General features: G+C 33.9%; 4 protein-coding genes and 1 pseudogene across 4 annotated transcripts; 3 read left to right on the top strand and 2 right to left on the bottom strand.

Annotated features, from left to right (window-relative positions):
- The first annotated feature begins 1386 nt into the window (after window positions 1-1386).
- On the top strand, window positions 1387-2106 carry LOC134272391 (uncharacterized). Its single transcript, XM_062754632.1, has 3 exons — window positions 1387-1511; window positions 1585-1701; window positions 1802-2106. Exons 1-3 carry the CDS (start codon window positions 1425-1427, stop codon window positions 1943-1945), a joined length of 348 nt encoding a protein of 115 aa, XP_062610616.1. The 5' UTR covers window positions 1387-1424; the 3' UTR covers window positions 1946-2106.
- A 271-nt stretch (window positions 2107-2377) lies between these two features.
- On the top strand, window positions 2378-9585 carry LOC134272388 (fibropellin-1-like). The gene is made up of 17 exons (XM_062754630.1): window positions 2378-2466; window positions 3179-3286; window positions 3365-3472; window positions 3576-3689; window positions 3788-3901; window positions 4016-4129; window positions 4478-4588; window positions 5674-5787; window positions 6032-6145; window positions 6255-6368; window positions 6459-6572; window positions 6699-6818; window positions 7057-7173; window positions 7282-7404; window positions 7617-7730; window positions 7908-8480; window positions 8807-9585. Exons 2-17 carry the CDS (start codon window positions 3190-3192, stop codon window positions 9436-9438), a joined length of 2793 nt encoding a protein of 930 aa, XP_062610614.1. The 5' UTR covers window positions 2378-2466; window positions 3179-3189; the 3' UTR covers window positions 9439-9585.
- Window positions 9586-11688: 2103 nt separating this feature from the next.
- On the bottom strand, window positions 11689-13366 carry LOC134272392 (uncharacterized). Its single transcript, XM_062754633.1, has 5 exons — window positions 13295-13366; window positions 13064-13138; window positions 12682-12756; window positions 12347-12513; window positions 11689-11900 (listed from the first exon to the last, which is right to left on the bottom strand). The coding sequence occupies exons 1-4, from the start codon at window positions 13364-13366 to the stop codon at window positions 12364-12366; spliced, it is 372 nt and encodes a 123-aa protein (XP_062610617.1). The 3' UTR covers window positions 11689-11900; window positions 12347-12363.
- Window positions 13367-15904: 2538 nt separating this feature from the next.
- Window positions 15905-17731, top strand: LOC134272390 (uncharacterized). The gene is made up of 4 exons (XM_062754631.1): window positions 15905-16060; window positions 16474-16554; window positions 16817-16891; window positions 17120-17731. The coding sequence occupies exons 1-4, from the start codon at window positions 15986-15988 to the stop codon at window positions 17351-17353; spliced, it is 465 nt and encodes a 154-aa protein (XP_062610615.1). The 5' UTR covers window positions 15905-15985; the 3' UTR covers window positions 17354-17731.
- A 6092-nt stretch (window positions 17732-23823) lies between these two features.
- On the bottom strand, window positions 23824-25069 carry LOC134272387 (phosphatidate cytidylyltransferase, mitochondrial-like; annotated as a pseudogene).
- Between the last annotated feature and the right edge of the window lie 491 nt (window positions 25070-25560).

Here is a 25560-nt window from a genome sequence, read left to right as displayed (position 1 = left end):
TTTACTATTAAATCAAGTTATATATATTTGTTACTGAAATAACGTTTTGAAATGCTAATACCTGATAAAAAAAATTCTTTAAATAAAATGACCATGTTTTTGGTGTGAAAATTGTCACAGTAGTAATTTGTTTCCTCTGATTAAAATTTCAAAATTGCATACTAGTATTCCACTTTTATACAAGGGAAGAATCAATTTCCTATATAATTTAGAGGCTCATTATAGAGCCAGTATTGAAAAATAGGTGAACAGGGTAATAGCATGGTCTGCATTGAAAAGAATATTCAAGAAAATATCATCCGAAATAAGATAAAATTGCGCATTGAAAAACCAACCCTCTTCCTTCAAAGACACAGCTGAGAGAACGAGTTGGGTTGATGTATATAAACAGTTGATACACCATTAAAGCCACAATCAATTGAATGCTATCATACATTCTCTAAAGGTAGAAATGTATGTCCTTCAAAAATTAACTATGAAAATTATTCACCCGAGATGGTACCGATACCGAAAAATTCATGACTTGGCTCATGGACTACTACTCACGAATTAGGAAACAATAATAAAAAAAAGTTTACTTAAAATCGATTTCTATTTCTATAAAACTGATATATAATTAAGATTTGATTTAGTTCTTTTTAAATTTTGTTAATTTTTCAAATTTAATTTAGATTGAAATTCTTTTTTGAAACATTAGCTTGCATTATCTTATTTCACATGTGTCTCTTAAAAGCTTAAAATAACTTTGTGAATTTAAGTTATCATAATTACGTTTGGATTCTCAACAAGTTCCATTCTTACGGAGAACAAGTTATCAAGTCATAAATACAGAAGTAAAGCAAGCTTAAAAACAAACCCTCTATCATTAAATTTCCTCATTAGATATTGATGAGTACTTAACCTCGCCATCGGTGTGTTGCAATGGGGACTGTACAAATACAGCAGGTTCGTTTTCCTGTGGATGTCAGCCAGGGTGGGACCAGAAGTATTTGTGAAAAAGGTAAATAAACATTCAGAAACAAACACTGGTATGAATTAATCTAAGACGTTTATTAAGCAAATGTTTCATTTTTGACATGAATGCATAAAATTGAGTTAATATTTGTTATTTTTGTTTTTTATTGACTTTTTCATCTTAAGACATCAATGAGTGTAATGCAATGCCTTGTGAAAACAATGCAGTGTGCATCAACTTACTCGGGCATTTCCTTTGCCGTTGTCGTGATGGATTTTCGGGAACTTTATGCCAAAATGGTGCGTCTACTTTTTTTTTATTTCTTTTTTATTTATTTGAAATAATGAAAAAAAAATTGAAACCAAAAATCTTAAGATTGAACATAGAAAATTATCAAAATAACGAAACTACAAAACTTGTACTTGTTGTAATCAAGGTGTGAACGAGTGTGTGTCGTCTCCTTGCAAAAATGGAGGAGTGTGTCAAAATGTTCTTGGAGGGTTTGCTTGTGATTGCAAAAAGGACAGCAATAATTTTGGGAAACTTTGTGAAGAAGGTAGGAGATACAAATATAGAACTGGTTTTTCTCTATTTGATATCAAATATGAGAATGCATATCTTTTTTGTAGAACTGGATGTATGTTCGTATTCATCCCTTTGTCAAAACGATGGAAACTGTAGTCATAGCAATGGAACAGTTCTATGTAGTTGTCCAACAGCTTGGACTGGAAATTTCTGTCAATTTTGTTAAGAGTTTTTATTTGTTTTTGACATTAAAATGATTTGTTAAGTATGAATATTAAAACAAAACTGACATGCCGGGTTTTGAAAAAAAACTTTTCATAGATTTGGGGGAATGTGAATCATCGCCTTGTCAGAATGGAGGAAGTTGTTTTTCAGGGAATTCTACTTTTTCATGTATTTGTCCACCTGGATTTACTGAAGAACAATGTGAAAGAGGTACTGTATTTCATTTGCTTTGATAAATGATCAAATTGATCACAAGAGTGAGTTTTCATTTATTTCTTTTTTCCATGGCATAGACATCGACGAATGTGCAAGAAACCCTTGTAGTGTTAATGCCACATGTCAAAATACGGGTGGCAGTTACTTTTGTGAATGTCCCCAAGGTTATCAAGGAATACACTGCATGGATGGTGAGGTTTCACTTTTCCAGTTTCGTAAATGCTTTCATCTTGATCTTTAAATCATAATGTAAAATTAGCATCGGTACAATTTTCTAACAGAAATCAATCGAATTTATTTTAATGTAAAAAGAATAAATTTCACATTGATAAAAATAAATAAACAAAAAGTAATGCATTCATATTAATCTTGATTTTTTTTCAGTGAAATGTATAGTAAGATCATTTACTCATATGGTGTGTTTACTTGTAGAAATAAATGAGTGCATGTCTCCCCCTGCTCAAATGATGGACATTGCATTAATTTGGATGGAGATTTCTCCTGTGTTTGTCAGAATGGATTTTACGGAAAACGATGTGAACAAGGTTGCCTTTTAATTGTTATCAATTATGATATAAATAAGAATGAATATAAAAAAAAATATGACTTTCGGCTATAAAGAGTGTATGCATTAAACACATTGTCGAAATTTATGGTAAAAATTGTACCTCATATTTCTTTAACTGTTGTTTATTTTTTTAAAAGTGTGTTTTTTTCTATACAAATAATGATATAAAGAACTAAACCTCTGTGAATAAAAAGGATAATTTTAAAGAGTGTGAAATACACATCTAGACTTTCAAGACAAACTTTGATGGAATAAAATTATAAAAGCTCTTTTCAATAATGATCTAATATATACATGCATATATTTATTTGAAACGATTGATATGCATAGTATTACAAGTACGCATAAAGATTATACTTTACTAAACAAGAAAGACGTGTAAACGTGTACGTGTATTTCTAACTTGTAGTTTACACGTTCGCGTACAAATTAGCTTGCTAAACCTCTCTATTTTGAAGATTTTGTACAAAACTTATGATTAATTCGGATCAACTCTCTTATTTAGGATCTCCAATTGCTAATTTATTCGTTTATGAATTTAATCCAATTTGCATTTACGTTAGCGAGGGGATAAAACACAAGTAAGCAATAAAGTATATTCAATGAATAAACGGGTCAAGACGAGGAAGAATTTAAAGAAAATGCCTTCTTTTGGCTCCTAGTAAAAGCAAAACTGTATTTTTTTCCAGAATCTTGCGATATGCATGCCTGTTACAACAATGGTACATGTTTTTCATTTGGAGTGACTGCAGTATGTGCCTGTACAGCAGGTTTTGCAGGAGAAAATTGTTCACAAGGTAAGTTAAGGTGTATTGGAATTCCTATATATTTCCAAACAGAATTGTAAGTTTCATCTTTTTTAACGTATTTTTTAGATGTAGACGAATGCAACTACTCCCCATGTCCTCAAAACACAGTATGCAATAATACCTTTGGTGGTTATGAGTGTGTGTTGTGTGCTTCGCCAGGCAACTGTACCACAGGTTATTTAACTCGAATACTTTTAAGAATTTATTTAGCATTTTTGCAATTAGATTTCATCTGTTTCTAACATTCCTTTTTATTTCAAAAATATTGAGTTAACAGACTATAGTACATGTAACGAGTTGCCTTGCCAAAATGAAGGTCTTTGTATCGCTGAAAATTCCCCATATTCCTGTCTGTGTAAAAATGGTTGGACAGGAAAGATGTGCGAAACAGGTAACATGCTTTGCATAGTCAAATATCAGAGAACAAAATCCATACATCTAAAATATTGCCTTAAAAGTAAAGCCTTTCTGATAATACACTCGTTGTAGCGATTGATGGTTGTAGTAATGTAACATGCCACAATAGCGGTGTCTGCGTCTCCAAATTTGGGAAGATTTACTGTGCGTGTCCTCGAGGATATCGTGGTGAATCCTGTGAACTAGGTAACAATATAATCGTTAAAAGCATGAACTAGTCAACGATTATCTCTAGATTCTGTTTGCCTTCCATATTAATTTATGATATCTGTTTATTTTGCAATCATTTTGTCAACGTAGATGTTGACGAGTGCGGCTTATCTCCATGTTGGAACAATGGAACATGCATCAACGTTCCAGGGGAGTTTCATTGTAACTGTTCCGAAAGTTTTGAAGGAGATCAATGTGAAAATGGTAGTATCATTAGCTAGGAAATCTTATTTCAAAATAATGATAAAATCTAATAAAATATTGAGATCAATTTAAATCAGATGAGTAATTAAATCCGGTTGATAGCTTGTTCAAAACCAGTATGTAAGCATTGTAAATTCCTAAATCATAGTTTTATTTTATTATGGAATTATAAGTTCAAAAGGTTTATTTGTAACTTGTAATTTCAAATAGTAGGCAACGCAACACTTTTTCAACCGAAAAATCAAACTCGTCAAATTATCATCGGATAGTTATTAAATAGCTTATTAGAGGAGATACTGGTGCACCAGTTATTTATAATTCATTGATAGGTCTTATTCTCATAAACAGGTCAAAACGCTTGTTCTTTCAAGCCATGTTTGAATGGCAATTGCACTCTAGTCCCAGGATCTTTTGTTTGCCAATGTGAAACTGGATGGACAGGACCAAGTTGTGATCAAGGTATTGCTAAATGAATCGCAATGATAAACAAGATGTGTTTGTGAAACACTGATGCCCCCGTATGGCAACATAACTTTTCTAAAATGAAAATTTAATAAATTGGTACCAAAAGTAGGGTATTCTCACTGGAAAACAATTATGAAATATGAAAGTAAGCCAATGTTAAAGTTTTTTTAATAGGTACAAAAATCTCTAAGGTTAATGTCAAAAGGTCAATATAATTAGTATCAAATGAAAGGTCTTGCCACATAGAATACTTATGTAGAGCATGAAAGCCCTAGCCCTAACCGTTCAGAAGTCATGGCCAACGTTCATTTTTTTAAAAAGTAGGCCAAACTCCAAGGTGAAGGTCAAAGGGTCAAAGTTCTTGTTATAAAATGAAAGGTCTTGTCATAAGAATCAAATATGTAAAGTATGAAACACTAGCCCTAACTCTTTAAAAGTTATGGTCAAGATTTGCTTCTTAAAAGTAGGTCAATCTCAAAGGTCAAGGTCAAAGGGTCAAAGTTCTTCAAGGTATTCAATGAAGGGTCTTCTCACAAGGATTATGTATATGAAGTATGAAAGCTCTATCTCTTACCGTTCAAAAGTTATGGTCAAGGTTAAAGTTTTTTCACAAGTACAGAAATCGTCAAGGTCAAGGTCAAAGGGTCAAGGTTGTTGGTATCCAATGAAAGGTTTTTCAAAAAACATTACATATGTGAAGTATAAATGTCCTGGTATCTACTGTTCGAAAGATATCACCAAAATAAAAGTTAAAAATTTTCATGTAAAAGTGGGTCAAACTCCAAGGTCAAGGTCAAAAGGTCAAATTTGGTGGTACCCAAAGAAAGGTCTTGTCACAAGGAATATATATGTGAAATATGAAAGACAAGGCTAAACTAAATCAAAAGTTATGGGCAAGGTTAAAGTTTTTGCGGACAAACAGAGAGAGACAGAGAGACGGACGGACACGACAAAAACTATATACCCCCGAAACTTCGTTTACAGGGGCATAAAAATGACATCTAATGCTTTTGATCATATCTAACCAAAGCTTTAACAAAAATGAAAGAAAAATATATTCAGAATCTTGTTTTTTTCAGATATGGATGAATGCGAACAGAATATATGTGGATTGAATGGAACTTGTTCAAATACTAATGGTTCATATATCTGTTATTGTGATGATGGAGTAACTGGACGAAATTGTAATCAAGGTATCCATACGTGTCTATAATTTTTGAGTGTGGAGAATTTTGTATTATTGAAAAAAGAATAAAAAAGAGAAATAACTTTTAATGTCAATGCATATGTTTCATGTTGTACATTGATGTAGAAAGGTATTCTTATGGGTAACTTTTTTAACCTTCAGGCTGAAATAAAAACAAAAAAAAAATTCATGCAGAGGTTTTACCTTCTCCATTTTTTTAAATAAAGGCTTCATTTTTATTCTACTCATAGATTTTGATGAATGTGAAAACGACCCATGCCAACATGGAGGTTATTGTATAAACTTGGTCGGAGGGTATGAATGTGTTTGTGCTTCTGGGTACAACGGAACGGATTGTGAACTGGGTAAGTTTCTGCTTTCCTACAAATCTTTATCATTGTCGTCTTGTAACTAATAATTAGTCTGCAAAATGCTTGACAAGTTTATATGGTTAGTCTGAATTTCCTGTTACAGATATTGATGAATGTTTAGAGGAGACTTGCGATAATGGAGGGAGTTGTATTAATGTACCTGGTGCATTCTTTTGTTCATGTGGAGCAGGCTGGAAAGGAAATAGATGCCAAACAGGTTGAGGATGTATTTCCAAATAAATTTTTAGCAAAAAATTTCAAAAGTTTGAAAAGAAAATCATATTTAATGCATGGATTTTTTCCTTAGATATAAATGAGTGCGTTGATAGTGGATGTGCTAACAATGGAACATGTATCAACACTAATGGCTCTTTTGAATGCCATTGCTCTAATTACTTCAAGGGAGAATATTGTGAAGAAGGTAAGACTCGTTTTTTCTTTGTGGAAAGTGAAACTGATGTTTTATATCTTGATCAGACTTATTTTTGGGACAGTAAATGTAAATTATTCGAATTTTTTAAACACTTTTACGTTTAACTCGCAACAGATGTAAATGAATGTGTTGAGAATCCAGGAATCTGTCTAAACGGAGGAAGATGTGAGAATTTATGTGGACTTTATAAATGCCATTGTCCAGAGGGTCACCAGGGGACCCACTGTGACGGAGGTAACCGTAGTTCTAATATTACCCTCACTTGTCAGAAGTCGAAACACTTATCATGTATGGTGTCAATTTCAAAATGTTAGAATAGATGAATAAAATTGTCAAACATGATTCTATGTATTGACGTTAAAATGTACTAGCACAGAAGTAATTTCGTTTCCATGGTACAAATATATAATATTTTCTTATTTAATCCGTTTGAATATATCAGTACAAATTTTACAGTTTCTATACTCTTTAGATATTGATGAATGTATAGAATTCCGGCCCTGTAAGAATGGAGGGAGCTGTACAAACACAAAGGGATCATTTTATTGTAATTGTACATCTAACTGGACAGGAGCTGTATGTACTGAGGGTATGTATGAATCCCCCCTCTCTCTCTCTCTCTCTCTCTCTCTCTCTCTCTCTCTCTCTCTCTCAATGTATATTTCACTTGTTATATATTGGAATGTACTTTTTTTAGATGTAGACGAATGTCGTCAACATCCAGAAAACCCTGTATGTAACAATGGTGATTGTTACAATTTTGATGGCGGGTTTAGCTGTGTTTGCCAAACAGGGTACACTGGACCACGCTGTGATACAGGTACATGGTAACATAAACTGAAAATTGTCAAATATTCGAAGTTATCAGTTTGAATAAATTTTTGCTTTTGTGGAAATATGTCCACATAGGGTTTTTCTTACCATTTGGCATATGTTACGTCTTAATGTATTTTAGAAAAATAGAAGGCTTTCAATCTATTCAGGTTTATGTTATTATCAAGTGATATGTTTAAATGATATTATTTGAAACAGATATCAATGAGTGCCTGCTTGATCCGTGCAAAAACAATGGCTCTTGTGTTAATATCCCAGGCTCGTTTTATTGTAATTGTTCGAATGATTGGGATGGACCGCTATGTGAGATTGGTAGGTGCATATACATATGTAAGTCAGACAAACAATTCAAGCTCAAGGTATTTCAATTTCTTGTGGGGAAAATATATAAATCTGGAATTCTAAAAAAATGCAGCGATGACGCCCGTGACAATGGCAACAATTTCAAATCAAAACTGAATGAAAATTAAATTCTTAGCTTAATTTCAGATCTTTGTAAAACAAACGCCACAAAGTTAGTCTTCATGGTAGACTCTTCCTATAGTTCTTCGTGGAAAACGTTCAGAAAACAGTTGCAGTACATTACGGACGTTGTTTCACGAATCACCATTTCTGAAAGTAAATTTTTAGTAGCGGTGATCTCATATGGAACAGAGGCGAGGGTAGACATTAATTTCAACTCTTACGAAAACAAAACGGAACTTCTTAGTTTGATTCAAAACATCACTTTTGTCAACGGAACAACTAACATACCATCGGCCTGTATCGAGGTCAAAAGGATACTACAATTAACACCCAATGATTTTCAGTTTGTATTTCTCTTCACCGATGGCATGCCTACAAGTCTGAGTGCTGCAGTAGGTTCCATTGTCGATTTGAGAGGTTTCTTGAAATTATCAAATGAGTGGAATGACGTTTTCTTGGTGGCATTTGGTGATGACGTCAGACATGAGGGATTTAGGCAGTTGTCCGGGGATCACCGATTCGGTGATGTGTATCCCAGCATTAATATGGAACCGCTGCATCAAGTCTTCAAGAAAACGGTAAACATACGATGTTCAGGTATGGATCAGAATAAGCCGAAACCATTTTTTATTATAAATTGTTCTTTAAAAAGATTTTTCTAAATGAATACCTTATTGGTACTGAAGCAGATCTGCTAATTAAATACCGTAAAATCATATATTTTTGTGGGGTCAAATTGTCGAGGTTTGAGGAAAATATATTTGTTTTGTAGACGGAAAAGTTTAGGTAGTAATGCATGTGAAATTTTAGATTTCCTGGTGGTAATAAATTCGTGGGTTTCGCCATGCCTTGAAAACAGCGAAAATTAAACCACCACGAAAAAAGTGATTTCACAGTAAATTATTTTTTAAATTTTTTTTCAGCGTGTAAGGTAAGACGGGATAGTGATATAGTGTTTGCTCTCGACACATCAACCATACAGTCACAGACTACTTTCAAAGCAAGTCTGGGTATCTTCGTACAACTTATGCAATCCATGGATGAATTTGTTTTCTTAGGATCTGAGTACGTGCAAATAGGTACCGTTCACTACTCCGATACCGCATTATCATTTTTGCCGTTGAATTTTACGACCGATTTAGATACATTTGCAAGTACTTTTCAAGCCTCAAAACAAGACAACCATAACAGCTCGTCAGATCTAGCAAATGCTCTTCGATTCATTTGGCAAGAAATGTTCTCGGACAGACAGGGGGCTAGATACAGCGCTTTGAAGTACGTTGTTTTCGTCAATAATGGATTCGATATTAATATGACAGAGACTTATAATTTAGTAGAAGAAATGACAAAGGATGGAATTGCCTTAATCTCCATAGGCGTAGGGAAGAATTACCTGGACGGGCAGGTGTTAAATACAGCTTCTAGTCCTTTCCATGCTTATTTTTCGGAACAGGATCAATCAACAAATCAGTGGACTTTGCAGGATACCGAGTTCGAATTCATCAAAAGACTAATTAACAGTAGGCTGGAATGCACAAACAGGGTGAATGCTTAAAATACTATTCTAAAATTCTTATTGCCAGAATTTTTGTGCTTGGCAAAATGTCTATCGAGACATCCATCTTAGAGCCAGTGACGCGGACATTGATTTGAATTATATTAATAATATTTTAACTCGATAATATAAATTTATTTATTATATATGCCATTTTAATATATTTATCGAAAAAGTCCTATAGATGAACCCGTATATGTCTGTTTTTAGACAAACGTATATTATTTTGTAGCCTAAGATTATTCTAGCAACATGTACTGTGACCAATTATACTTTTCGCTAATAGGGCTTGATACTGTTCACGATCAATGCTAAAACAAAAGTTCACCTATTTTCATATGTCAATAAGAACGTCCAAAAATCTCTCTTTGGAAATAAAAAAAAAGTGGACCTCATTCATTGTGAAATGCAACACTCAAGGTGGAATGGTGACTCAGGAATGTGTAGATTTTGTTTTTACAGAGATGAGTGAGCCTCCCATTTTAATAAAGAACACGTAAAGTTAAATTAAAAAGGGATATATAAATAATAAAGAATATAAAGTCTTACTGTTAACCTCTTCCTTTAGATACTCGTGCATTGTGCACTGATCAAAATCAGAATCTCTGTCACTGTCCGAGACTGGGCAAAATTTCTGGGTAATGCCGATTGATTGATTGATTAACGTCCCTCTCGAGAATTTTGCACTCAGATGCAAACGCCACCACTTCCGGGTCGAGAGCTACAAATGTTGACCTATTGAGCAGTGAGGGATCTTTTTTCGTGCCAGCACCTACTGCGACACGAGACCTAGGTTTATGCGATCTCATCCGAAGGACCGGTTTCTACGTCCCACAATGGGATTCGAACCCGTGACATAAGGATCAACTCCTTACTTTGTGACTCTAGAGCAGACGCTCTAACCACTGCGCCATGCGGGCGACAGGGTACTGCCGAATAAAACACAAGTCAATATGATTTTTAAACATACTTTATTCAACAGTTTAAAAAAAATTACGAAAGAACTATGTAAAAAAAAAATGATTTTAATTTTAAACATATTTTATTGAACAGTAGAAAAAATGTAATTGATGAAATAAGTACTTAAAAAAATAAGTTTAAACTTATTTTATTTCAAAAATTAAAAAAAATATATAATGAAAATTGTATTAAAAATTTATTTAAAAAATTAAAAAATACTAATAAATCACAAAGAAGTACAGCCATGTATGTAAAAAATATTGTGAATATAAAGCATGTTTATTTCAAAAATAAAAAATAATCTTGCAAGAAATACATACAAAATAAATTTAAAGCATAGTTATCTCAACAATAAACATAAAAATAAATCATGCAAGAACTATATACAAATATGCACATAGTGCACAGGTAAGTCAGCATCGACAATGTCGTTGGCTTTGCACATATGGAATCACACACGCATCCACATACATGTACACATGCCCTATTAAAAATACAAGGTCAAAAGGAGGCATGGACTCCAGGTCAGATTACAATTAAAGTACCAAGATGGTCACGACTTTTGCGATGCCATTGTCTAAACACGTATCCCACAAAAGGGACGTTGTCATCAGATCCGGGGATAGTAGAACACAGACTTTGTGTTATAGAAATACCATGTCTCTTCGATTGTCTAATCGCATATAGCCCGTAAAAGAGGCGTTTTCACCCAGTTCGAGGACAGCGGTTCACGGACTTTGTGGTATAAATATGATGGGTCTCTTCCATGCAGTGCCTTATCACATAAAGCCCATAAAAGGGTTGTCACAAATCCGAGGACAGCGGTACACGGACTTCTTCGTATAAAAATGATAGGTCTCTTCAAGTGGTGGTACACGGTCTATGTGGTATAGAAATTATAGGTTGGTTCCGATGGCTTATCACGTATAGCACAGTGTCTAATCACATATAGCCCATAAAAAGGGTGTTGTCACAAAGTCCGAGGAGAGAAGAGAAGTAAAAGATCTCTTCCAGTGTCTCAACACATACAGTCCATAAAAAGGGCGCTGTCGCGAAGTTCCGGGAGATGGTACAAATGTATACGGATCCTGACATTGTTATATAGAAATAACAGGTCTCTCTCAGTGTTTAATCACATATTGCCCATAAAAGGAACATTGTCAAGTCCGATGATAGCAGCACATTGACTTTGTTAACTAGGTTTCTTCAGTGTTTGAATCACATGTAGCCCATAAAAGGGGCATGATCACCAAAACCGAGATACTGGTACACGCACTTTGTGGTAGGCAAACGGTGCTTTGCCAAATAATACAACACATGTGTATCTGCAAGACATGCAACAAATGTCTTGTCTATATATGCACATGTCCAGTATCACATGCAACGACCCCAGCATGCAATCCATAGGGGACGTGAATCATCAAAGTCGAGCCCAGTGATACAGAGATGGCAGTGGTGGTTCGGTTTCTGACATTTGCATACCATTTGCGACCATGCATAACCTACAAGAAAAGAGAAAAAGACATTAGTTAAGAAGAATACATTAAAGAATATTGCAGAAAAATTATCAAAGTATATAGTGTTAAATGACAACGTCTAATTCTGAGAAAGCCATACTATCTAATCTTGATTAAAGCTTGTTCTGTAGTTAAATTTTACATATATCTTTTTCTAAGCGATATTTATCAATTTATTTCCAAGAAATTTTACTTCCACTGTAATCCAGAACTGGGGAGCAATTCAAAAAACCCATTGATTTAAAGCAAACAAAGTCATCAGACATTATCATAGGGGACAGATAATTTAATTGGCTTTCTATAAGTATATACTATAAGTACTATATTTAAAAAATTAAATGGGTGACGTTACTCTTTTCTCAACAGACCTATTATTGAATTTCTCTGTAGAAAGTAGTATTACAATGCGTTTTATGGGTGGTTCCACTTACTAATTTCACTCTCCTCCTTAGTAGACATAAAAGGAGGAATCCAAATTTTGCTCCTTGGAGACTTTGTGATGATGTCTCTGTTTTGGTACGTCACAGCGTCTCTGTTCTGGTATGTCATAGCGGCGCACTGGCCTATGCTTAAAATTGACTCTGGCCAACCACTCAATCTGTGAGGGAAAATAATACATTTCAATTCGAATGCCTCACAATCGACCGAGAAAATTTTATTAAGACAAGACTTTTTATTTCACATTTCGATGTTGTACATGTATATTTACATGTAATTAAGTAAAAAGAACATTTGTGACCATTATGTTGTTCCATCCGACACTTACGTGATGCGTAGGTTGTGGTATGGTAGGAAGCTCCCTACGCTCATCAGAACTGTTGATGGCACTGGTCAGTTCACGCTGAAAAAAAGATAGAAACAATTTCATAAAACGTGACTATCTAAAAAAAAAAAAATAATAATTATGAATATAAGACACCCGGCCCTAAAACGTGAATTTCATTTATTGAAAAAAAAATGCCCCATTCAGATTCTTACCCAGTCTCGAATGTGATCTCTCCATTGATGAACAGCAGAAGCAAAGACTTGCTTGCACTGGAGAGAAATTGTATAAAAGGATTTAGAGGTTCAGTTTGAGAGATTAAGAAAGAGATCGATAGAGAAAGAGATAGAGGTCGGGAAAGGGAGGGGGAGAGAGAGAGACTTACAGCTGATTTAGCCGCCAGGGCAAGCATCACCTCGTACCACTGACGACTGTCATCTGAAGAGGCCTCTATACGGCGCTAAAATTACAACAAAACGTATTTAACAGTACGACATTTAACTCTGCACACGACAAAGTCCAGACTTTTTCCCTCCATTTCTTATTGTGATATTCAAAATACTTTTATAAACATCCTTCTTGTTCTGTTTATCTCAGGGTCTTACGTTGAACTCACAAACATCTCTACTTCTACAGAAGTCTTAAAACTCAGAATTCCATGGGAGAATGGTGGGATTTTCAATTCCATCAATTATCCCACCATTCTCCCATGGGAAAAAAATGTCAGATGGGATATTTTCTCCCATTAGGATTTTTTCTCCCACATATTTGTTGAAATGGGATAATTCCAACGGATATTGACAATCAAACAATTTCTCCCATAAATTGTGAAACATAGAATATATCCCGTAATTTAAATTATGACGATGACATATCTCTCATCATAATATATATATAGAATACATTCCAACTATAACACTTTACTGGAGAAAATAATTCATTGTCAATAACCTTGCATGGGAGCTATCTCATTTGAACAAATATGTAGGAGAAAAAATCCCCAAGGAGAAAATATCCCATCTGACATTTTTTTTCTCCCATGGGAGAAAGGTGGGGTAGTTCGTGGGATTGAAAATCCCACCATTTTCCCTTGGGATTCTGAGTTTTAAGACTTCATATTATAGAATTAAGTAGAGATGTTTGTGAGTTCAACATGAGACCCTGGTATACTGCTAAGAAATCCCACAAAGCTATATAAAAATATTTTGGATATCATAATTAGAAATGGTAGTAAAAAGTCTGGACTTTGTCGTGTCCAGAGTTATATGTCGTACTGTTATTTGATCATAAAACTAACTCTAATGGACTTACATTTATACACACTTTTATTTAAAAATCCAGATATATACATTAATAAAATAAAATTGCAGTATTTGCTATTAACAACCGTTAAAAGACATGTAGTATAATAATTTATAGGTTCATTTTATATTTTAAAAAAAAAAAACTTACGACCAAGACCTAAAACTTTAGTTGGTTGTATCATTTTGCAAAATTAATCATAATTTTTCTCTTAAACTGCTATTGTAAACATATACTTTAACCATTGTCAATCAAATGCTTATTAGAAAATTATATTCGGTCTTCGTAGCACACCCATGCCCCTATTTTTGTTTTTTGTTTTTTTATCATTTTAACCCCCCCCCCCCTCAAAATATGGTGTACAAATGTGCTTTCCTCGCAATCTTTTTCCTACGATTTTTTTTCATATTGTACGAGGTGGACATCGTCGCAAATCGCTTTGTTTTTTTTTTATAACGGACAAATCTAGAACTTAGCGTTTAAGCAGAAATTTTAGCAAGGATTTAATTATTAGCGAGGGTTCTGAGATCGCTAAAATTGAATATCGCTAAAAATTACGTATTGCATTGTAGTTGTAATCAAGTTAGTTGAGATCAAAGGGAAATAACTCTTATAAGGCTTGCCCTCAGTAGTCCCCCTTTTCTATATGACTTTGCAGATGAGAGAGACTCAATCATTCAAAGGAATCAAAATAATCTCTATTGCTATTAGCACGCAATGAATTTTGAGAGGTAAGTTTTCAAACGCGGATGGTCTGTTCAAGCAGGAATTGGTAAAGCTAAAACATTTTCCTATACATTATAAATATTATGATTTATATTTAACCGAATTTCCTCTATATTATCGATATTGCCCATGCTTTTTCTTCGTGTTCAAACAAATCTTTACATTGTATTTTTTTCAATTTTGTTTTTCTACATTGAGGTCTAAAACCACAATGGGGGAGGGGGGGCTTCCAGATTTTAAAATTTAACGAGAGATAGGGGTCGGGGTCGACGTGGTTGTTTGCATGCCCCTCCCGAACAATACGCACCCCTCCCCCTTCCAAATGATCGAAGATCTTTGTATTTTTGGCCTAACAATTGAGATCGGTTGAATAGTTGACTCAGACTAGTCAGAGGGATTTTGCCATTTTCATTGACGTCATAAAATGTATCTTTTTTCGGGAAAACAAACATAGAAGACCAAAAAAAATTTATTTTCTGAAAAATTACCCTCTTAGACACACTCTTGCTGTTTCTTTCATCAGATCTTTCTCTTTTCATTGTGAAATTTGAGATTTTTGTCGCTGTGTAAAAAACACGTCTACTCGCAACTGATCAAAGTGAGTAACTAACGACAGTAACCACAACGCAACGGTTCCTTGCAGTTGCCAAGAATGACGTCGTCACCAATGGCAACGCCCAAAGGTAGAGCTAGGCCAAAACGTAGATGTAAAACAAAATGAAATATAGGTGTGAAGAAGTTTTCGACAGAAATTTGCTAAGGCATAATGATTGCGTTTTAGATGATTTCATAATGATTTATTACCATTATAAAAGCGTAGACTTTCAATGCACATTAAGGCGAATGTTCAATGACGCCATAAGGCGGGAAACTTGCCGAGTTTGGACCTGAAAAAACGACGTAGTAGACTAAGCCAGCTAATATGCAAGGTCCTGTATTAATTAGCAAATAATGTGGGGGGATGACGCTGGTATTAATGGCATAATGCATACTAGAAACTTCCCTAAAATTGTAAGTATGGACAAATTGATTTAAGACACCTATACTGTGATATAATATTTTGTTGCGTACAGATTTTTTCAGTCTTTTATACTAATTTGAGTGGTAAATTACACATAAACAGTACGTAACGATTTGTTAGAAACTTCCATGTACGGGCTAACCAATGTCTGGCTGTTACTTTCCTTTTGAAATTGAAAGTAGAAATGACCTGACGCAATGTGACAACGATATAATCGGATATTGTTTACTAGTTGAAATTTTTTGAATGAGATAAAGGATGTTTTCCTCTTTCCAACAGAACATTCGGGAGCTGAGACGATCTCCTTTCTTTAACAAGGGATTGCCTTTGATGGTACATTATGTACTTTTTTGAGCGTTGACACGACAGGACTGGTGAAAAACCATAGATTAGACCTTATCTTATATCTGTACAATTCAATTCAGTTAATTTATTGACCTATTAAGGGCCCTCATTGGGACAAAAAGAAAGTGCATTGTTCACATTTGTATATAATGGTTATAATAATATTAATCATACAGGAACAGATGAAGTCGCACGTGCGATGTACCTATAGTAAAATGCAGAAAGCTTAAATCTTTAAGCAGTTTTCAAGAAATATAGCCATTCCGGCCTGAATATATATTTTTTGATATTAATTGATAGCTTTAGTATGCTGGCACAGTTAATAAAGTTTTATCACATGAAAATGTATGAGAAAATTGCAATTTTTAATTTTTTTTTTAATATCATGTTTTCGATTTCAGCTTTTTGTACTGACAGGTGCAGCAATATTGGTTCAGACACAAAAACTTGTCTACAGAAAAAGAGACAAAAAGAAGTCGTCAGTAAGTGTAATTTAAAACTGTCATCAAAATTATTTTTATTTCTTTTTTTTTTTATTCATCTTAATATATAAGATAGGTAGGGTGTTTTTAAGAGTTCTGGTAGTGTATGAGTCAAAATGCAAAATTTTCTTTCTTTCTTCTCTCAGATTTCAAATATACAAGTCAGACTCTGCTATTTATTTGTTTATTCACATTTTTCCTATTACATTATTTACTTCTTTCTGATATTATATAAGAAATTATTTGTTCCCTTAACTTTTAGCTTCTGTCAGATAGAGAAACCCAGAAATTTTTTGAAGAAATTGGAGAAGTAAAAACATTACAACAACTTCAAAAAGTAAGTCAGTGTTTGTTAAACAATCATATTTATTTACAGCTTCGCTTCCTGTAATGTTTAAGGCAAGGATCTAGCTTTTCTCACTAATATACTGAATATATGTATGACAAGCAAAATGTGAGAATTTGTAACTTATCTTCTTTGTAAATGACCTTTTATTCTATGTTATCTACATCAAGTATGAATGAGCTATTCAGTGGAACATTATATTTTGTTTTACTTACTCAGGAAACCCAGAAGCATGGTCAGCTAGATAAATGGGCTAACTTTCGCGGGCCTCGGCCCGATGATGATAACTCCATGAAAACCTTCATGAAGATCAAAGAGGAGGGTGACAAAGAAGCCGCGGCCAAAAACAAACGATTGAGGAGCAGTGAAGATTACAAAAAACAACAGGAAGTTAAAAGAAAGTTTTACGAAACGATTCAACATCAGCAGGATATTGCAATGAAAAATAAGTGAAGTTCTTTAAGTATGATTGTTATATAGTATTTTAAAAGTGAAGGCTTGTGTGGAACAAAGCTTCAGTTACTTAAGCTGTGTTTCCATAATTGCATTTTTGAATGTGTGAAAGATAATTGAAAACATTAGATGTATACATGTATTATTTGATTAAAGTGAAAATATGGGGTGCACTACAATCTTTCATTCATGTGAAATACCTTTACAGTATAATATTGTGTAATGATGTACCGTCATTGAGCAATATTTTCTTTCAGCTTTCAATTGTTGACTTTTTTTAGCACTGAAGTGTATATCGTATTTCCAATGGAAAAGATATTTTTTGTAGCACTTGTTTGTTTTAATGCAATATGCAATAAAAGATTTCAAAATACTTAATAGGATTTTTTTATTCTCCTTTCCTTTTATTTCAAGGTCTTTTTAATGTCTGGTTATGAAAAATAACTTTTTTTATGATATTTGAAACCCAATTTAATACTTAAAAGTGAATAAACCAAATATTCCATTTAGCACAGTGATCATAAATCTGTACACAATCTGTGATTAGGTCAAAGACACAGATTCCTGTGAACTTTACCAGAGGCTGATCAGGTGCTTTATTGAAGAAATCAGCCCCTTTCAAACAATCACATCTGTGTGAGCCCTATGTTTTAATCAGGTAAACAGAGTACAGTGTATTTCATAATCAATATTAATATAATAAATGACCCAAACAACTGTCACCAAAGTAATATAATACAACGTTGTATTTGTAAACAAGGTCATCATGTAGAAATTGAGATGTACTGACTTGATGAGATTGTTGAAATCCCTGTTTCATTCAATTATTTGTTAGTAACCAGCCTCGGATTAAACTGGATGGTACTCGAAGCATGTTCTTGTATACTGAATCAGTTCCACTTTCAGGAGACAGAGGAATGTTATACTGCATGAATATAAAGTAGGATAACTTTTGAATGTGAAAAAAATTAAATTAACAACACTTCAAAATGTCAAAAAAAATTTTTATTTATTAAACACTTAAAATAAATTATTTTTAAATATTAATCACGTGGTATACGGAATTTTAAATAAAGTAACTGTAACGTCATCATCTCGTCTCTGAAATAACATTTCTCCAGGAAAAGTTAATAATTTTTGTTTCCGTGCACGCATTAACATCCCCACCAGTTTGTTTGATATGGTTGTGTATGCTTCGAATAGATTTCCAAAAGATATACTGAATGTTCCATCCGCGTTCTTTTGTCCAAGATCAGAGATCACGTGACACAGTTCCACGATTTCTCCGCTGATGAGTTCTCCGGCCTTTTGACCCCTATATTCTGTCATAGATCCCTCCACGGGACGCCCGTAATTAGGGTCATTTTTGTCCAGTTTCTGACGATGTGAGGCCCCCTCCCATTCAGAGAAGGGGTTTATTTTCTGTTTTTCTTCGTGTTCGTCAAAGAATTTCTGCCACTGGTTGACTCTCTTTGATATCCCTGCCATGGTTAATGGATTCTGTGGATACATGTATGAATAATAGAGCATAGATTTACAAAAATAAAATCATAATGAAATAGCCGATTCTGTCGCCGGAAGGGGGGGGGGGGAAGGAGACAATTCCACTTAGTACTGGGTAGCCTTTAAAACCCTCTCCAACCACTCCCTTTTCGGGAAAAGTCCATGATTTTTCGAATTCCATAAATAAAATAATAAAATCTGCAGATTCTAATATAGCTCGGAATGCACCATACCTGCTATCACATTGTGACAGATAATTTCGTATTGTATATATAGCTTGGTCAGTTAATTACGTCTGCTTTCCAGACTGATATAGAGCATGTGCTTGCAGGCATGTCGTGCATATGTATAAATCTAGTTTACACGCTCTTCTTTTGCAGCTCTGCTTGAAAGCAACATCTTCGCTATAGCCAAGGGTTTTCGGTCCACTCCGCTCCCCATAAACCCTTGGCTGATTTCATTATGAAAACACGGCCAAGGGTTTATGAGGAGCGGAGTGGACCGAAAACCCTTGGCTCTCGAAGATGGAAAGGAACTGCAAAAGCAAATCGTGTACATTATACAGTGTACATGTAAACAGTTTTAGAGTATTGGTTCATAAAGTACTGCTTTATTATTGTATATCATTTCAAAGATGCCTTTTTAATTATAATTTCAAAGGTGTCTTTTAATGAATATAATGAGACATGTAAAAGTGTGAAATTAGTTTGATTTATTTCAAGTTCTATGAAAAGAATGTTTCTGGTACCAGCGAATAGCAATACAAACACTCTCTTAATTGGAGTTCAACAACCGGCATCTCCCAACGACCATTGTAAATGTTGATTATTCTCATCACAAAGGAAGGGGTCAATTTTTTGCAATAATTATTTTGTCATAGTGTATAGGTTTATATTTCATTTCAACCTCCGATAGAGTGACCATGGGTAGTGCAAACAAATATCTGCACGAATCTAGTTTATTTTTTATAGCGAGATACACGTTCACGCAGGTGCTGTAGTATTGCATGTGTCTGTAATCAATTGGCTTATTGTTGGAACAAGTCCAGCACATACTCCTCGATCCGACAATGCACACGTCTACGAACAGTTCCAAGGAAAATGGTACAGATAGCTATAGACACCAATGAAAGGTATTCGTCAAACGAAATAAGATTCGAACACAGGTGGCAGCGACGATGGAGATCAAGAGAGTACATGTATTAAAATTTGGATAATGTATGTGTTACTAAAATAGATGGATAACAATACATTAATTTATTTTAAAAGTAAATCTTTATTGTAGAATTGGAAAAAAAATATTTGATATACATGTATATGAAATTCATTTTTGAAAGAAGACGCCCGGTCAGTTTATAATGAGTCTATCTGCTTTCAGTTTCCAAAGGGTATACATATGTATATACATATATGGCAAATGCCATACATCTTAATTTAAGCTTTCATAAGAAAAGGGTAGCGGTTTATAATGTTTCAGAAAGACACCAACCCGGAATCTATGAAGCCCTTATCCCCACCCCAGCAGGAGGGATACCATCTAGTATACTGGCCCGGAATGTTTTTGATTAACCATCAAACTTAAATAAACATGCACTTTATCAGCGGCGCAAAAAAAGTTAAATTGTACATATTTTAAACAGGGTAAAAATACAGGACAGTTAACCACCAAAATAGTACATGTAATAAAGAATAGGGCATATGCATACCTTTGTGTCAGTATTCGAAGAATTCCGAGCCTAATTCCGCATGCATTCTGCCATAGAATTTAATCTGCGTGGGAGTATTGTTTACGTAAGGTGGCCCAAGGGGGACATTTCTTAAAATACTAGTACTTTACCTGTAAATTCAGAATTCATCTTGAATAGAAAAGGTCAAGAAAACTTGAATCGGAGAACATAATAAAAATAAGTAAATATGTAACTATGAATAACAGAACATTTTTAAAATTATATTATGTACATGTAATGCATGAATGGATATCGAGTAACTTTATACCATTCTTTACCGAGTAAAAATTACTGAAAGAGCAACATTTTCAAGAGTGAAATGTAAAATGCAACAAGCATGACCATCATGCAATATATTTACGAAGTTATACTTTGAATTTTGGTTATATCGTCAACCTACCGAAGTCAAAAATAGTTGGATATTTATGATATTTTGTAACCAATTAATCCGAATTTTACACATTACATCCCATTAAGTAGTCATATTTTATTATTGCACATCCAGATAACACAGTCTCATATCTTTCAACCTTATTCCCACATTTATTGGAAGGTTGAGCACTTGCAATTGTTTAAAGAAATCAGGGTTGAGAAAATACATGTAATGGAGCTCATAACCCAGTTGTCCTAAATTCCGCAGAGTATACATTCTTTCACTCAATTCATTCTATACTAAAAAAAATCTACCAGTTTCAATTAGGAGTGTATGAATAAGTACTACATCAATAGATCGTCAGTTACATGTAATACAAAAATGCTTCTCGTGTCCAAATTCAGCCTTATAAAATCTATATTTTGAACACTTTGACGAATTTTACATGTATATTTAGAATTCTCCTCTCATCTATGAATATATCAATTCAAATGTTTGGAATGATAAACATCAGAATGTTCGAAAAACGTTTGCAACAATCTCTGAGTAATCGTGTTCATATCCCAGAGTTATCTCCTTTAGTTTTAAAATCCAAAAATTAAATTGACAATGATTTTCATCATTTTGAATTACAAATTTATTTCTTTTATAACAAGATTGTATAAATTATATTTTTTAATGATTTCAAAATGAAATTTTATTAAAAGGATTTCAATGTACTTGTAAACTTTTTCCTTATGTTTACCAACCTATCAATTATTATATGCTAGCAAATATATAATGCATGATATTTCAATTATAATTCGCATCCAAATACCCATGCAAGTTTGGTTTAATTTTGAAACGTGAGGGAAGTCGACCGACGGGTCATTATCCATCACGTAAAACAATTCAATGATAGACATTTATCTTTTCGTAGTAATCACCTGAGAAGAGGCAGAATGCACGAACACGTAAGTGTTCGAAAGGATTTCTTTTGTTGACCTGTTATATAATTCGTTCCCCCCAAAACAAAGACTTGCTTTTCGAAAGAAATGATTCATTAAGAGTTTCTTTTTCCCGTTGACTGCTACATCTGCTGTATATTGGAGGTCAACATGCAAAAGATTTATATAGATTACATTTTATCTAATTAAGCAATGAGATATAGAAAACACTTTTTCTGACGAATATACGTTTATTAGAGCTTCTTTTAATTCATATTGCAGCTTTCTGGTTGAGAAAATTCGAACAGACAAATCAGAGAGCTACATCTAAAGATCGTAAAAACCTTTGATTTACGGCGACACTTTTCTTGGTCGCTCTTAATATATTATTGATCAAGCAACGGAGAACGGAATACAAAAAATGTACGTGTGTTTCTGCCATCATATACGGTTTACCTTTGGGTGTTTCGTTTTCATATGTTGCTTGTCCTTTTTATACACTCGTTGCCCTCACTTTGTGTACTATGGCACTAATAGGCTTCGGTAACAAAGCACGTAGTTAGCATAGTCATATCTCAGAATATTATCTCCCTTAGTTTTAAAATAAAAATAATAAAATGGACAATATTCTTCCTATTTTAATTATTTATTTATTTATTTTATGACAAGATTGTTAACATTTCACTTTTAAATTACTGTATGGAATTTTAATTAATTTTGATTAACATTTATTTCTGAACATTATTTGTCAGTTTTCAAAAAGCTACTAGTAATTAAATGCTAGAAATTTTATGAAATATCTTATAACAACTAATGGATTGCATCCAAAAACCTATGCAAGTTTGGTTCAATTTTGAAACGTGAGGAAGTCGACCGACGGGTTGTTATCCATCACGTAAACATTAACTTAATAATAGAAATAACAGCGACTGATCACCATTAAAAGATGAAATTCCTCCGTACCTAATTACAGCTGAACATCATTGAACGAGAAGGTTTCCTAGCTTCCTTTAGTGAAAACAACAAAACTAAATCTTTTTAATGCAATAAATATTGTTGAAACAGTGATACTGTACCTGAAAAACTGATATAATTCAGTTTTAAAATTATCTTATAAGCGGAAAGCAAGGGGGGGGGGGGGGGGCACAACCATGCATACATTTTTCATTTGGGGGCAGTATCAATTACCAAAAAATTCCTTGACAAGCAAATTACAAAAAAAGTTATCAGACATTATATTGGGGGGGGGGGGGGGGGGGGGGGGGGGGGGGGGGGGGGAGGGGTAGCTTTGTTTTCTATGGTGTTCTATAATATCTACAAAATTAGGGGGGAGGCCGATTCCTATGGCCATGTCTTAAACCTCAACCTGATCCCCAGAAGTCAGAGAGTTATACCTAGGACTAAGATGCCTTATACTGAGCTATGCAAAACCTGTGTTGAAAATGTTGATTATTTAAAATTATTTCAGAAGTTATACTCATGTCAAATTTTCAATACATTCTGTTCTCAGTTTGGGTTTTGAGAATAACTGCAGATCTGTAGCTTGCTGGTCTGAATAAAAATTGGATGGACCAGGATGACCAGAGATCTCGAGGACGACACAGATCTCTGGTTGTCCACCCTCATTTTTTCAGACCAGTGAGCTACAGATCTGCAGCTAGAAGTAGAGCACAGGGGCATCTTAGTATATTCACTTGTGTATTTATACATATATGTAGTAGAGAACAATTAGAATATAGTGTTTAAGATGCCCCTGTGTCAGTGAGTATAGTTTTACAGGTCATGAGGTGTTCTATGGTCACTTTGAGTGCTTTCAACTTGTCAAAATGTTTTTTTTAAACCACCATCTCCAAATAATATTCAAAGTACCCGGTGAATAAGCTATAACAACATATATATAAAAAAGATTAACACTTACTTTAACACTTTTTACAATGCATTTAAATCAAATATAGTTTTTATAAGTACCAGTATTTGATTCAAAATTCTACAAATACACAAGGACAATGAACCAAACACATTATGTAAAATATATAAAATTTATTTTCAAAAAAGTCAATATGAGATAAATAATTTGACATCAGGGTTATGTGAGACTTTTTTGTTCTGTTCTACTGTCGAGCATCTTTTGGACTTTCCTACTACCATAAAGTACAGATTTCACTATTCCTGCGGTGAATATGCCTTTAATGCTCTGGCTTCTGCTGGAACTCTTCACAATATCTGCAATACTCTGTCTCACATAGTCTGCACAGTTACTGTCAAAAGCTAGCTGTCTAATGATTTCCTCTAAGTCAGGGTATTTCCCTGGCCTTTTGTGCATACAAGATAAAAGATTTAACTGAACTGTTTTTGGAAGAAGGTTCAAGTGATGAAATTGGGACACATGATTGGGGTATTGTTCTAAGACACCTTGCTTCATATTCCATTTGACATGTTCCTCTTTTAATAAAATTTGTTCGTAAAGGTTCCTAAAGTAAGCCATATTTGGTTTGACAATATTAGAAATTTTGTTTTTGTCTTCACCAAATTTCATCCTGAAGTCACCATCGTACGAGAGGGCAGCAATCTGCTGATACAGTTCCTCCTCCGTGAAAGTTTCTGGAAGTAAAAGTAATGCTGCATGTATGGCATTCTCCAGATTAATTTGCATAGCCGAACACAGCTCCATCTTCTTGGGTGAAATAAGAATTTTGATTGGTTTATGCATTCTACCACTCACATACAAAGTGTTCCAATCCAATAGGTCAGTTATAAGTTGTTTAGTGCTTATAACTCCATATTTAATTTCTCTCCCCGCACACTGAACTTTAGTATTGAAATAAACAGCAGCACCATACTTCTCTTGAATATTTGAAACTTGTTTTGCTCCCAAAAATTTTAGGAATGAATAGTGTTTCCCATTTTGTTTCATATTTTTGTAATGCCAGCTGTATGAATCATCTACAACAAATATCAAATCAATCATATTTCCCTTAACTTGGGCATCACTTTGACCCTCCTGTTTAAATACTCCACAATCCATAAGCAAATGCCATTTGTACTCCTCCAGGAAACTGCTCCAAGATAGCTTCATACTGATCCAAATGCTTTGAGGGATTACTGTAGGTTGCATATCGTTTTACACAAAACACTGAACGACAAACTGAAAGTCGAGATAAAACAGACCACATCATTTCTCTCGCTCAAACACACAACACATAGCTGAATTCTTCAGATTATCAAGTTGCTTTTTTCCCAACCTATATTGATACTCTATCCTCAATGTGTCTGTTCGAGGCAATTTTGCATTTTTGCGGAACTCAGTACGGATTATTTCTTTTAAACCTGGTTTATCTTTTGAGAGTTTTAAAAATTCCTTGTAGAGGCTTAAAATTTGAAGCTGAATTTGACTGTGTTTTGGCATGACAAGTTTTATCAACTTGAATCTGAAATGGAAAAAAAAATCATGTATTATTTGTATATCTTGTAAGAATATCTTGTTAATCAATTAATAAATTGCACAAATACTCAGTTTAGGCCTTGGTACATTAACAAATACTTAGATCAACCAGAGACTTATATATAGGCCTACTATCGGTCCCTGGATCAACTATAGTACTATTTATTCAGGGCATGTGTCGAGGAAATTCTGACTTATCACGTTAAAAATCTCATTATTTTTAGGTTAACGTATTGA

The sequence above is a fragment of the Saccostrea cucullata genome, unplaced genomic scaffold, assembly GCF_032062105.1.
Source record: "Saccostrea cucullata isolate Sc308-1 unplaced genomic scaffold, CSIRO_AGI_Scuc_v1 ctg8192, whole genome shotgun sequence".
Taxonomy (NCBI): domain Eukaryota; kingdom Metazoa; phylum Mollusca; class Bivalvia; order Ostreida; family Ostreidae; genus Saccostrea; species Saccostrea cuccullata.
Note: the sequence above shows the minus strand (reverse complement) of the source record. Positions and strands in the feature narration are given on the sequence as shown.

Excerpts from the sequence above, each read along its gene's own strand:
- LOC134272388 (XM_062754630.1), top strand. The coding sequence starts at position 3,190 with ATGCATGCCTGTTACAACAATGGTACATGTTTTTCATTTGGAGTGACT. Across the intron at positions 5,788-6,031 it reads TGGACGAAATTGTAATCAAG|ATTTTGATGAATGTGAAAAC; the intron begins GTATCCATACGT and ends TTCTACTCATAG. Across the intron at positions 7,405-7,616 it reads TGGACCACGCTGTGATACAG|ATATCAATGAGTGCCTGCTT; the intron begins GTACATGGTAAC and ends TATTTGAAACAG.
- LOC134272392 (XM_062754633.1), bottom strand. The coding sequence starts at position 13,366 with ATGGAATTGAAAATCCCACCATTCTCCCATGGAATTCTGAGTTTTAAG. Across the intron at positions 13,139-13,294 it reads CTGTAGAAGTAGAGATGTTT|CGCCGTATAGAGGCCTCTTC; the intron begins GTGAGTTCAACG and ends TTGTAATTTTAG. Across the intron at positions 12,514-12,681 it reads TACCACAACCTACGCATCAC|ATTGAGTGGTTGGCCAGAGT; the intron begins GTAAGTGTCGGA and ends TTTCCCTCACAG.
- LOC134272390 (XM_062754631.1), top strand. The coding sequence starts at position 15,986 with ATGTTTTCCTCTTTCCAACAGAACATTCGGGAGCTGAGACGATCTCCT. Across the intron at positions 16,061-16,473 it reads ACAAGGGATTGCCTTTGATG|CTTTTTGTACTGACAGGTGC; the intron begins GTACATTATGTA and ends TTTCGATTTCAG. Across the intron at positions 16,892-17,119 it reads CATTACAACAACTTCAAAAA|GAAACCCAGAAGCATGGTCA; the intron begins GTAAGTCAGTGT and ends TTACTTACTCAG.
- LOC134272391 (XM_062754632.1), top strand. The coding sequence starts at position 1,425 with ATGGAGGAGTGTGTCAAAATGTTCTTGGAGGGTTTGCTTGTGATTGCA. Across the intron at positions 1,512-1,584 it reads TGGGAAACTTTGTGAAGAAG|AACTGGATGTATGTTCGTAT; the intron begins GTAGGAGATACA and ends TCTTTTTTGTAG. Across the intron at positions 1,702-1,801 it reads TGGAAATTTCTGTCAATTTT|ATTTGGGGGAATGTGAATCA; the intron begins GTTAAGAGTTTT and ends AACTTTTCATAG.